Source organism: Apis cerana, linkage group LG1, assembly GCF_029169275.1.
Source record: "Apis cerana isolate GH-2021 linkage group LG1, AcerK_1.0, whole genome shotgun sequence".
Lineage (NCBI taxonomy): Eukaryota > Metazoa > Arthropoda > Insecta > Hymenoptera > Apidae > Apis > Apis cerana.
Genome location: NC_083852.1, coordinates 11,677,717 through 11,689,834, shown reverse-complemented (window position 1 = coordinate 11,689,834; position 12,118 = coordinate 11,677,717). Strand labels below are relative to the sequence as shown.

Genomic DNA, 12,118 nt, shown 5'->3' with positions numbered 1-12,118 from the left:
CTTTTAGATAGAAATATTTACAAATAATGTTATAAATTTACAAATATGATAAATATGATTTAATTTTTTTTACATATGCATACATGTAATTTTTTTTACATATGCACAATGTAATAATCACGTAATGTTATACTCTTCTTACTACTATTATATAATGGCTGACATTTAAACTATACTTCACCCTTGATATCTATTATAGTCGCTTAAGAATTGTTTTGATTTTATTCATTTTATAAAAATTCAATTCATAAATATTTCTGTAAAATATTCAATCTCTCGATAAATAAATATTATATGTGATAATTTTTATTTAAAATATAAAATTCAATAAGCATTTTTTATAAATATCTAAAAGACAGATCAACGTTTATATATGTGAAAAAGTTATTCGAAATATTGTTTTCTATAGTATAATTAAAAATGATTAAAATCCATAAAATATTATGTGAATCCATAGATTCATCCAAATTTTTTTTCAAATATTTTTAATTTCATATTTTTTGCAAAAAACATTTCTATAATAATAATCTATTAATATTACAAACGAGATATAAAACTTATCATTCCATATATTTTTATATCTTCTTAATATTTCATGATTTCATGATTATAATAAATATATATATATATATATATATATATATATAATTAATATATTTTAATGAGTATTTATACTATTTGTACATCAAAATCATCTTATAAAATTTGCAATGCAAAATAAATTTAGCATATTCGAGAGTACATAGATTATTATTATTTTAGTTACATTCTCAACGTTATCGATTTTAAATCGATTCAAAATAATTTTTTTCAATTCTTTTAAAATAATAATCATGTACCCCAGAAACATTCTATATATACCCAAAAGGAAAATATTTTTATTGCATTATTACTATTATAATTGTCATTACTATTACAGTTGGTTATATTTAATTACAATATTGTTTCAATAGCGCTACTATCTTATTCTTTTTTGAACATAGTTCTGAAATATCGACTGAAAAAATAGAATGTTTTTTACGCCCTCTGCAATTTACGGTCACATATCCTCAAAAAATATATATATATATATATATCACAAAATTGTATTAGTAATAGAGATAAATTTATAGAAAAAGAAGCAAACTATTTTTTATAATATTCGTCTTTTTATTTGTTTCAAAAAATAACTTTTTTTTTAAACTACGAACTAATTGATTATTATCAATTTTTTATGAATAAAAAAAATTTATATCTAAAAAGATTATTATTTAATCAGAATTATTAATATTTGATGAATGTTTATTATATAAAATAAATTTATTATGAAATAAATAAAAAATATAATATTGAATAAAAATAAAATTAATATATACCCAAACAAAATATCAAACTTTTTTTGAAAACCATATTAAAATATCCATATTGAAATTTGTTTTTGAAATTAGATAAGTTAATAATAATGCGTATAAAAAAGAAATAAAAATTTTCAAATAAATGTATAAAATTAATCGGTCATTAAAATAAAACAATAAATCAACAATTTTCATTTTAAAAAATTATATGAGTTATTTATACCATGAAGCTATAATTATCAAATAAAAAAAATATATAATTTAGTCGTTGAAAAATTGCTAATTATAATAATATTAAAATACTAAAATAATATATATGATAAATATATACCATTTCATTTCTATAAAAGGAAATATATACTTAAATTGCATACTTCTAGAATGGAATTTCATTATGAATATCGATAATATAATAATAAGTTGGCAATTCATAATCTTAACTATCAAATGAAGAATCAAAGAAACGATTCCGCAATATATCGAAACATATTAAAACACATCAAAACACGAAAAACGACACACGTAACACGAAAAAAATTTTCTTAAGAAAACTATATTATAAAAAAATATTATCATTCTCGAATATAACTTTGGAAAAAGAGAAATATATAAACATGATATATAGATATATTTAAAAACGCAATACGTATTGCTAATATAATTTAATTTGATAAAATAAAATTGACTTTATATATTATATTTTTCAATATAATTAAAAAAATTATAAAAATAATCTATTATTATTTCAAAATAATCTAAAATAAATCTATTTTTTAAAAAAATAAAATATCAAAATTATCAATTATAAATTATTATATATATATATGTATATTATAATTATTTTTTCATCGAAATTATTCCAAGAATTGAATTGACAATCTAATAAAAATCAAAACCATAAAATGAATAAAAAAAATGTTTTAAGAAAGCAACAAGTAAATTCAAGTTTCGACTTAAGGAATAATAAACTATCGATAACCTCAACAATAGAGAAAGTATATAGAAAACAAAACACTAATTAATTTTATTACAATGATAAATGAATTATTAAGTATATATAATTGATATCAATTTATGAATTCAATGACTATGAATAGAATTACTTACTGCGTAAATGAATCACGAAAGCCGGTTACAGTAATGCATCTTGTAATGACGACATTCTAGAAGATTGACATCGCGCATTACAACTCAAATAACAGCTTTCTGATTGGATAAAATCGTAAATAAATTTTACAATTAAAATCATGCAAAAGGTTAAATTTTTGTAATTATCAATTAAGAATATATTAAAAGCAAATTATTATTTATTAATTTATAAATATTAGAAATTTATTAATTATTTGTTAAGTTTTTATATTTATATATAATTTATATATAATTTATATATATTATATATAAAATTTATATATAATTTTATATATAATTTTTATATTTATATATAATTCTTTTATGTCATTTAATTGATTATCAATTATTTATCGATTCTATTAATTATTCAAAACTTATTATATATAGACTTCATTTTATGCATCAATTTATTTCTTTTTATTTCTAAATTTATTTAATTATTTATATATTTATTCATTCATTTCTTTTAGTAATTTATTTGATTGATTTTTTTTTGTTCATTTTTATATTAATTTATTTATTTATTTTCATTTATTTAGTTATTTATATATTTATCACTTAATTCTTAATTTATTTATTTATTTATTTATTTAGCAATCTATTTATTTTCTTATTTATTTATATATTTATTCAATTAATTAAAAAAATATATCAAATTTTTTAAAAAATTATTAAAAAATAATTTTATTTATTACTATTGTTAATAGATATTGAATATCTATCGCAATAATGAAATTATTATCATATTATTATCATAATATTATTTTAATTTTTATATTAAAATAATTTTATTAAATATTATTATTAGTATATTATATCTTTTAATTATTATTAATATATCTTACATCTCATTTATAATTTTATTATTTATATAAAAATTATCAAGTTTTTTAAATTTATATATAATATATACATGTATATATACATATACATATATGTATTTAAATAATTATGTATAGAAATATAATAAAAATATATAAATACATTATATAAATGTATAAATATATTGTAAAAAAAACATATTATATCTGTAAATATATTTTAATTTTTATTTCTTTTTATTATTTTCGTGATTAAATTAAATATAATTTCTATATTCATTTCTAATGGATCCAAATTTAAATCGTATAAGATATATCAAAACTTGATATTTTGTATGATCGATATTTCAGAATATACAATAAAAAATCCCATGAATATGGGATTTATTTTTACCTTGCTGTGATATTCATATTCATATTCTATATTCATTTCAATGGTATATAATTTTATGAATTAATTTATACGATTTTTAAAATCTTTTTTACGAATAGGATCAGAAATTTATATTTTTCTTATTAATAAAAAATGTGAAAATAATTTGTCTTACTATTCAACACTCATTTATTTTCAAGAAATTTAAAATCTAATCTATTGCAAAATATTATAAATACATTCGTATTTATATTGAAATAACAAAATAACATTTTTTTATTAATTATTCTATAGTGAGTTTATTAATTTTGATAACCGAATTTTAATATAATTTCTAAATTCATCACTCCAAGATATCATAAAGTCTTTTTTTTTTTTTTTACACGACTGATATTTCATTTCGAATGACATTCTCACTCCCTAATTGAAGATGAAAAGTTTATCCAAAAATCTATTACCTAAAGAGATGTTAATATCTAACATTAAATTCTATGCTATGGGAGTAATAGAGAGGAAACAAATTAAAAGAAATTTGACGACGCCATCTATCTGATGATACAACGTACTATGTAATACTACGAAATAGTGAATCTAATATCAGATTCTATGTGTATAGCATTTCGGCAACGCTGGATCTATCTTATCTTTCATTTATATTAATATAATCTGTATGTGAAATATAACCTTAAGAAACGTCAAATTTAATAAGCTTAATTTTAATATGTATTCATAGTATAAATACTTATATTAAAATGTAATGATTACATATTGTTTAAATATCTTAATAAAAAGAATTATTAATATGATGTCTGTTCATTTTAATATTATTTGACGAATTCATCTATCAATAACATATGTATTTTCGAAATGGCACCTCTTACAGATTTGCTATCATGTAGCATAATTGAAAAAGATTCTAATGGTGATATATTATGGACATGGTCTTATCCAATAGTTTCTGAATCACAAAAAACAGTTGTTGCAAGAAAATGCAATTTAGAAGTAGAACATAATTCTCCCCAAGTATTTGTATTTTCAAGACATAAATATGATTGGTTCTATATACATTGTAGTGAAGTATTTGATTCAGACAAATTACCAAAAGTAAGTTATACAGCTTTAAAAAAAAACATGAAAATAATTATATAGATATTATATTATATAATTAATAAATATATCTCAAAACTATGTTCAAAATAGGTGAAGCAATTCGCATTGATTTTATTTGCCAAGGATTTCAATCCAAGAAAGTATGAAGTATTATCAAGAGTCCTTAGCAAAATGTATTGTAAAACTGGAAAACCAACAGAAATATTACAATTGTATTTATCTGTATTTACAAAAGGATCATGTTCTACTCAGGAAAATGGAACATTTGTCTCTGATGATTTTAATAGTCATTGTTTTATAACAAATACAAATATTAGAGAAATGATTAAAACATTTGAATTAGAAACAATATTGATATATACAGCTCTTCTTTTAAAAAAAAGAATAATAGTTTACCATCATAGTTTAGAACAATTACTAAAATGGATTGGAATATTTCCTGCACTGATGAAACATCGCAAAGTCACTGATAATTTGTTTCCTTGGATTGATTTAATTGATGATGAATTGGCAGAACTAAAAGTATATTAATATTTAACTTATTACTTAAAATTATCATAAATTTAAACTAATTATATTTTTTATAGGGACAGTCATATTATATTGCAGGCTGTAGAAATAGCTCTATTTCATCAAGAACAGATTTATTTGATCTACTTGTAAATATTCCAGCCAGAGAAATTACAGTTGCTTCGCATGCAAAAGGTAAAAGAAAAAATTAAGCAAAAACATTTTTAAATACTATTACTTTTATAAACATATATTAAAATTACTATTATTTTTTTAGAAAGCCTAACAATGACAAAAACACACAAAGAAATAGCTTTATTTATGATTCAATTAAGTGAAAATCAATCTTATATAGAAACTCAAATAATATCTGAAATAAATGATAAAACTCAAGATCTATTGAATCAGCTGAAATCTTTAGCTGTAGTTCAAGGTCCTGATGGAAGAAAAATGGTATCAGCGCAATCATTGAAAGAAAAAAATTTACCACCTGCAGTAGAAAATTTTTTAATTAACTTGGCCATAGCAGAAAATTTATTTTTATTGTAATTTTATATATTTTTATAAATATATTCATTATATATATTATATTATAATTAAATAAATAATTTCATCATATTTAGTATAGTATTTATATATTTAATATAGTATTTATATTGATTATAATTTTGAAAAAATTCTAAAAAATTTAAATTTGAACTCGAAACAAATATTGGAAATAGATCTTTACGACATCTAGTGTCAAATTTGCATATTATTCTTGTTCATAGATAATCGAAATTTTTAAAATATTTATAAAAACTTTAATATATTTATTATTTATATATTAAAAATAATAAACAATTGTTTTTTTTTAGAATATTTTATTAATATTAATTATTCTTAAAATACTTAGAAACGAAATTAGTTGATTTGACTTACATATTACAGGAAGCCATTTTTCTGTAATAGCCGTCTTTCATCCGGTACACGCGGTCGAGGTCCGCTGTGACAAACGTCGCGTGGTAAAAAAAAGTAAATTCTAGATTTTACATATATATTAGCGGATTTTGCGATAAGTTATATGGTGTGAAATTAACTATATCCGTCTGAAAAAATGGCGCGATATGGACAAAGACCAGAAAATGCTCTAAAAAGAGCAAATGGTACGTATACTACTTCATTAACAAGATATGACATGGCCGATAGCTATTTAATCCATACTTCAAAAATTCTATTATTTTATTTATTTAAAAATTTCACAATCCATATTATTTCATCTCCAATGCATATCTATACAATATTGGTTAATCATATAAGTGATATTTTCTACTTGTTGTATAACGTTTATATTGTCTATAGTCACGTCTCTCATGTCTAGATTTTAAAAATATTAATGTCTAACCATATGTACCAAAAATAAAATAATCGTGCAAGATTAGCACTTCGGGAACAAAATGTAATAGTAAACAAAATATAACATTTGTTTTTGTTACATATATTATTTTAATTTATTGATAAATTATTTGATGAATCCACTGCTTTTTTTTTATAAAATAGATAAAAATTCCTGTATTTTTCAGACATTAAAAATGAAAAATTTTTCTTTTTTATATTATTAACATTGAATTGACTTTGATAGTACTATATCTATTTATTTATTCTATTACATAAACTTGACCTATATTTTTTATAACTATTAACATAGTTTATAAGAATTCATATTAAATTATTATAAATATTGAATCAAAATTACAAATCAAAATAATTATTAAATTATTTCTATTTAAAAGCTTAAAAAACATTTGTTTTTTTTTCTTTTTTTTGACAGAATTCATTGAAGTAGGAAAGCCAGCTCGTGCATTAGATACTTTGCAAGAAGTCTTCCGCAACAAAAAATGGACATACAATTGGTCAGAATCGGTATTAGAACCTATAATGTTCAAATACCTAGATTTATGTGTAGAATTAAAAAAATCACATATAGCAAAGGAGGGCCTATTTCAATATCGAAATATGTTCCAATCAGTGAATGTTGGAAGTTTAGAAAATGTTATACGTGGATATTTACGTATGGCAGAAGAGAAAACAAATCAAGCACGAAAGCAGAGTCAACAAGCTGTTATAGATATAGATGATCTTGACAATTTAGCCACTCCAGAAAGTATTTTATTGTCGGCGGTTAGTGGTGAAGATGCTCAAGACCGAAGCGACCGTACTATCCTCACACCATGGGTGAAATTTCTATGGGAATCTTATTGCCAGTGTTTAGAATTATTAAGAACCAATGCTCATGTTGAAACATTGTATCATGATATTGCACGCATGGCCTTCCAATTTTGTCTCGAGTATAATCGTAAGACTGAATTTCGTAAATTATGCGAAAAATTGCGAAAACACTTAGAAGAAATTTGTAAATTACCGGCGCTTGTTTCTAATGTTTCCATGAATAGAGCTGAGACACAACAACTGAATTTAGAAACGCGATTGAACCAACTTGATTCTGCAATACAAATGGAGCTATGGCAAGAAGCATTCAAGTCCTCTGAAGATGTACATGGTATGATGAATTTATCTAAGAAACTTCCAGTACCAAAAACCATGGCCAATTACTATCAAAAATTGGCTATGGTTTTCTGGAAAGCAGGAAACTATCTTTTCCATGCTGCCGCATTATTTAAATTGCTGCAGCTTTCCCGTGAAATGAAAAAGAATATGTCTTTGGAGGAACAGCAAAGAATGGCCAATCGTGTCTTATTGGCTACCTTGTCTATTCCACTGCCATCAGCTCATCCTGAATTTGATCGTTTTATCGAAACAGACAAGAGTCCATTAGAAAAAGCTCAAAAACTCGCAACGCTTTTAGGACTTACACAACCACCAACAAGAGTTTCTTTACTTAAAGATATTGTTCGTTTAAACATAGTCAATTTAGCATCACCACAATTACAAGAATTATATTCATGGCTTGAGGTTGAGTTTCATCCTTTAGAGCTATGTAGCCGAGTAGATTCCGTTATTCAGACGCTACAAGCAGATGAAAGCAGTCCTTTGATTCAATATATCCCAGCCTTGCAAGATGTAACTCTTGTACGTCTAGTTCATCAAATATCACAAGTTTATCAAACAATAAAATTTGCTAGGCTTTTGGAACTAGCTAAATTCACGACAGATTTTCATTTGGAACGTCTACTTGTAGATTGCGTTAGATATAATGATATGCAAATAAGAATTAGTCACGGAAAAAAATGTGTGCATTTCGGAGTCGATTTATCGGAAGCACAGAGGGAAGATCATCCTGATGGTCCCGTGTTGCAAGCAATGCCTTCTGAACAAATTCGTTGTCAACTTGTAAATATGGCTACTGTATTACATCGTGCAATTAATATTATTAATCCAAATAAAAAAAAGATGGAGCGTGAAAAATTACGTGCCGCCATGGTAAGCCATTATCATGAGACCAAAATGAAGGAACATCAAAGAATATTAGGAAGGCATAAAATTATAGAGGAAAGGAAGGAATATATAGAACATATAAATACAGTTCGCGAAGAAGAAGAGATGCGAAGACAAGAAGAATTGCAAAGACAGCAAATGTTAGCGGAACAAAAAAGACTTGAACAAGAGAGAGAAGAACGCGAAAGAAAACGACAACAAAGCGAGATCCAACAGATTAAGGATCGTCATTTGAAAGAGAAGATGCAACAAATATCTCAAACTAGTCATGGACAGAAGGTTTTAAAGAAATTGGATGAGGATGAAATCAAGAAATTAGATGCAGAACAAATCGCAGCTCGAGAAGCTGAGGAATTGCAGAAAGAACGTAGAGAAATGCAGCAAAAATTAAAATCTCAGGAAAAGAAAATTGATTACTTGGAACGTGCCAAGCGTTTAGAGGAAATTCCACTTTTAGAAAAAGCAGTTGAAGAAAAAATGGAATTAGCTAAGCAACGTTGGGAGCAGCAAGAAGCTGAAAGAATTGCTGCGGCTATCGAGGAGAGACAGCAGGCTGTCGCGACTCGTGAACGTATGGCAAGAATGAAAGAAGATCATGATATTTTCCTGGCGAAGATTTTGGCCGAGCGTAAGAGTATTTATTTAGAGAAACTAAAAGAATTCGAAAAAGTGCTGAATGAAGAGCGAGTTAGCAGATTGTTAAAACGTAAGATGGAACGTAAAGCTGAACGCAAAGCCAAATGGGAGAAGGAACGAGCTGAAGCTATTGAAAGAAGACGTCTAGAAGAATTACGAATCAAACAAGAAGAAGAAAAACGACGTTTGGAAGAAGAAAGAGCTAAGAGAGAAGAGGAAGAAAGATTAAGGCGTGCAGAAGAAGAAGCAAGAGAAGCTGAACGTTTAGCCAAAATTGAAAAACAAGCAGAGATTACTAGAGCTAGAGAAGCCGAAATAGAACGAAAATTAGAAGAGGAGAGACAGAGAGATAAAGAAATATCTGATAGGTGGAGACGTGGAGATCGTCATCGTATGCAAGAAAAGCCAGGTATATATATTTAATATATTTATTTGTATTATATGTTTTTATAGTTTTTTAGGGATTACATAATTTTTATATTGTTTATTTCATTATAGTCGAAATGTCATGGCGTCGTCCTGTTGATGCAAAAGATGACGGTATTAAAGAAGAATCGACTCGTTGGAAAAGACGAGACGCAAGAGATATGGACAATAAATGGCGTAAGGATGATGATAAATCGAAAAAAGATACCAATGAAAGATGGAGAAAAGATGATTATGATAAAGATGATACAAGGGATAATAGAGATCGAATAGATAAAGATCGTGGAATGGATGGACGTTCAGTAAGTGTAAAATAATATAAAAACTTTTAATAAATTTATAAATAAAACTTATTGTTATTATTATATACTTATTATTATTCATTTAATTTCACAGATGCGTGATATTTCACGTGATCCAATATCTGATGGGCCTCGTAATCGTGGTAGAATGCCTGATCGTCGTGGTGGTGGTGGTGGTGGTAGTGGCGGTGGTAGTGGCGGCGGTAGTGGTGGTGGCAGTGGTGGTGGTAGTCATCGTCGTGAAGAAACAATGCGTAACATTAGCAGTCAAAATTGGCGCGATAAAAGCGATGCAATACAAAATTCACCTCGAGATTTACCAAGACGTGATGAAAAGTAAGCATATTTTTATTAATTCAGATATTAATTTCAACAATATAGAGTAATATGATTATTTTAAATATAATATATAATATATAAATCGTTTAAAAAAAAATCTTTAAATTAATAGACGAGATGATTCTAAAGATGACAGACTTCCATCAAAACATGACGAAAGAAAACGACCACCAGAAGATGATGGACCAGGTTGGTCACAGGTGAGCCGACGTTAACACGAAGTCAGCAACAATCTATAGAAACAACGTTATTATTCTTCAAGAACAGTGCATAATATGCAGTTAGACTTTTGCCTAAAAGTACTTGATGGGCCCAACTCTACTGTTTTGTGCACCATTTCATTTCTCTCCGAACATACTTGTAATAAGAGTATCGGGAAAAAGCACAAAAATGTATGGGTCGTAGCCAATTCATACATTCGTCATAAGATAAGAAAAAAAAGAAATGCAATGTTAATAATTAATGATAAGATTAAGTTTTTATGATTTTTCTAATATGACAAGAATTCGACTAAATCGACTACACTGCATTATGTTTATTAGATTTAGATAAAAAAAAGAAAGTGAAAAAACTCAGAAAGCTTGAATACAGTATACACACACACACATATATATATATATAATATATATGTATATATATATATATATATATATATATATAATATGAATTAATGTACAGAGTAGAAGGGATTGGAGAATAGTATGAATATTGACGATATTGAATTGGCTAGACTAATTTGATGACAGAGGTTAAAAGTCTCAAAACGTTAATAAAGTTCTCTTGTATTCTAATTATTACGTTAATTTTTTATAAAACCGGAATACATCACCGTAATACCTTCTCTCTGGAAAAAGAAAGTAAAAGAAATAATTGTGTGATTTTGAAAGATCTACAATAATCTTCCGCACACATCCGAGGCAACGATTTTTAGCTTGTATAATAATGCAACAAAGTTTTGAGACAAATGTAAAAGCAAACCTTTTTATTATGGTATAAATGCAGATCTACGCATCTTATCTGTATTGTCTTTTTAATTGTTTTATTACATTTATGATATAGTTAATTAAGATACTACGTAATAAATAAATCATTACAGAGTATCAAACTCCGTTTCTATTTACAACCTATGAAACTTGAAGTTTTTTTTTTAATCGCCTCGTACATAAACACAATCACAAACACATGGATAAAAAATATAAACACGTCATTTATTTTATTATTCATCTAAAAGGCAAGATGTGCATGTATATTATTTTTCTTAGATTCTAATTATTAATCATATTGTAAACAAAAAAATGTTTAAAAAAATTTTTAAAGAAAAAAATATTAATAAATGCAAAAATGAATGTTTTTAGATGCATAAAAGATAACAAAAAAAGAATATTTAGATTATAAATTGACAAATATAATTCAACAATGATAAGGAAAAAGAATACTACTATTATAGTAGAATAAATTGCGCTTGACACATATACAAAATATTAATATATATGTAGGAGATCTTTAAATCGCAAACTTAAATTGTTTATAAGTTAGTAGAAAAGATAGAATATTCTACAAATATATTAACATCTTGTATATTTATATTTAATCGAGATATTTCTTCGTATTACAAAAAAATAGCATAATTCAATATCATATATAGTATATACTTTGTATGCTATATATACTATATATTATATATACTGAACTTTATTAATA

At 24.9% G+C, this 12,118-nt stretch overlaps 2 protein-coding genes across 2 annotated transcripts; both read left to right on the top strand.

Annotated features, from left to right (window-relative positions):
- The first annotated feature begins 4,246 nt into the window (after positions 1-4,246).
- On the top strand, positions 4,247-5,897 carry LOC108001599 (DENN domain-containing protein 10-like). The gene is made up of 4 exons (XM_017062661.3): positions 4,247-4,763; positions 4,860-5,291; positions 5,357-5,474; positions 5,557-5,897. Exons 1-4 carry the CDS (start codon positions 4,527-4,529, stop codon positions 5,826-5,828), a joined length of 1,059 nt encoding a protein of 352 aa, XP_016918150.1. The 5' UTR covers positions 4,247-4,526; the 3' UTR covers positions 5,829-5,897.
- A 308-nt stretch (positions 5,898-6,205) lies between these two features.
- LOC108001638 (eukaryotic translation initiation factor 3 subunit A) lies at positions 6,206-11,522 on the top strand. Its single transcript, XM_017062727.3, has 5 exons — positions 6,206-6,424; positions 7,090-9,759; positions 9,849-10,078; positions 10,173-10,414; positions 10,530-11,522. The coding sequence occupies exons 1-5, from the start codon at positions 6,376-6,378 to the stop codon at positions 10,630-10,632; spliced, it is 3,294 nt and encodes a 1,097-aa protein (XP_016918216.1). The 5' UTR covers positions 6,206-6,375; the 3' UTR covers positions 10,633-11,522.
- The last annotated feature ends 596 nt before the right edge of the window (positions 11,523-12,118 follow it).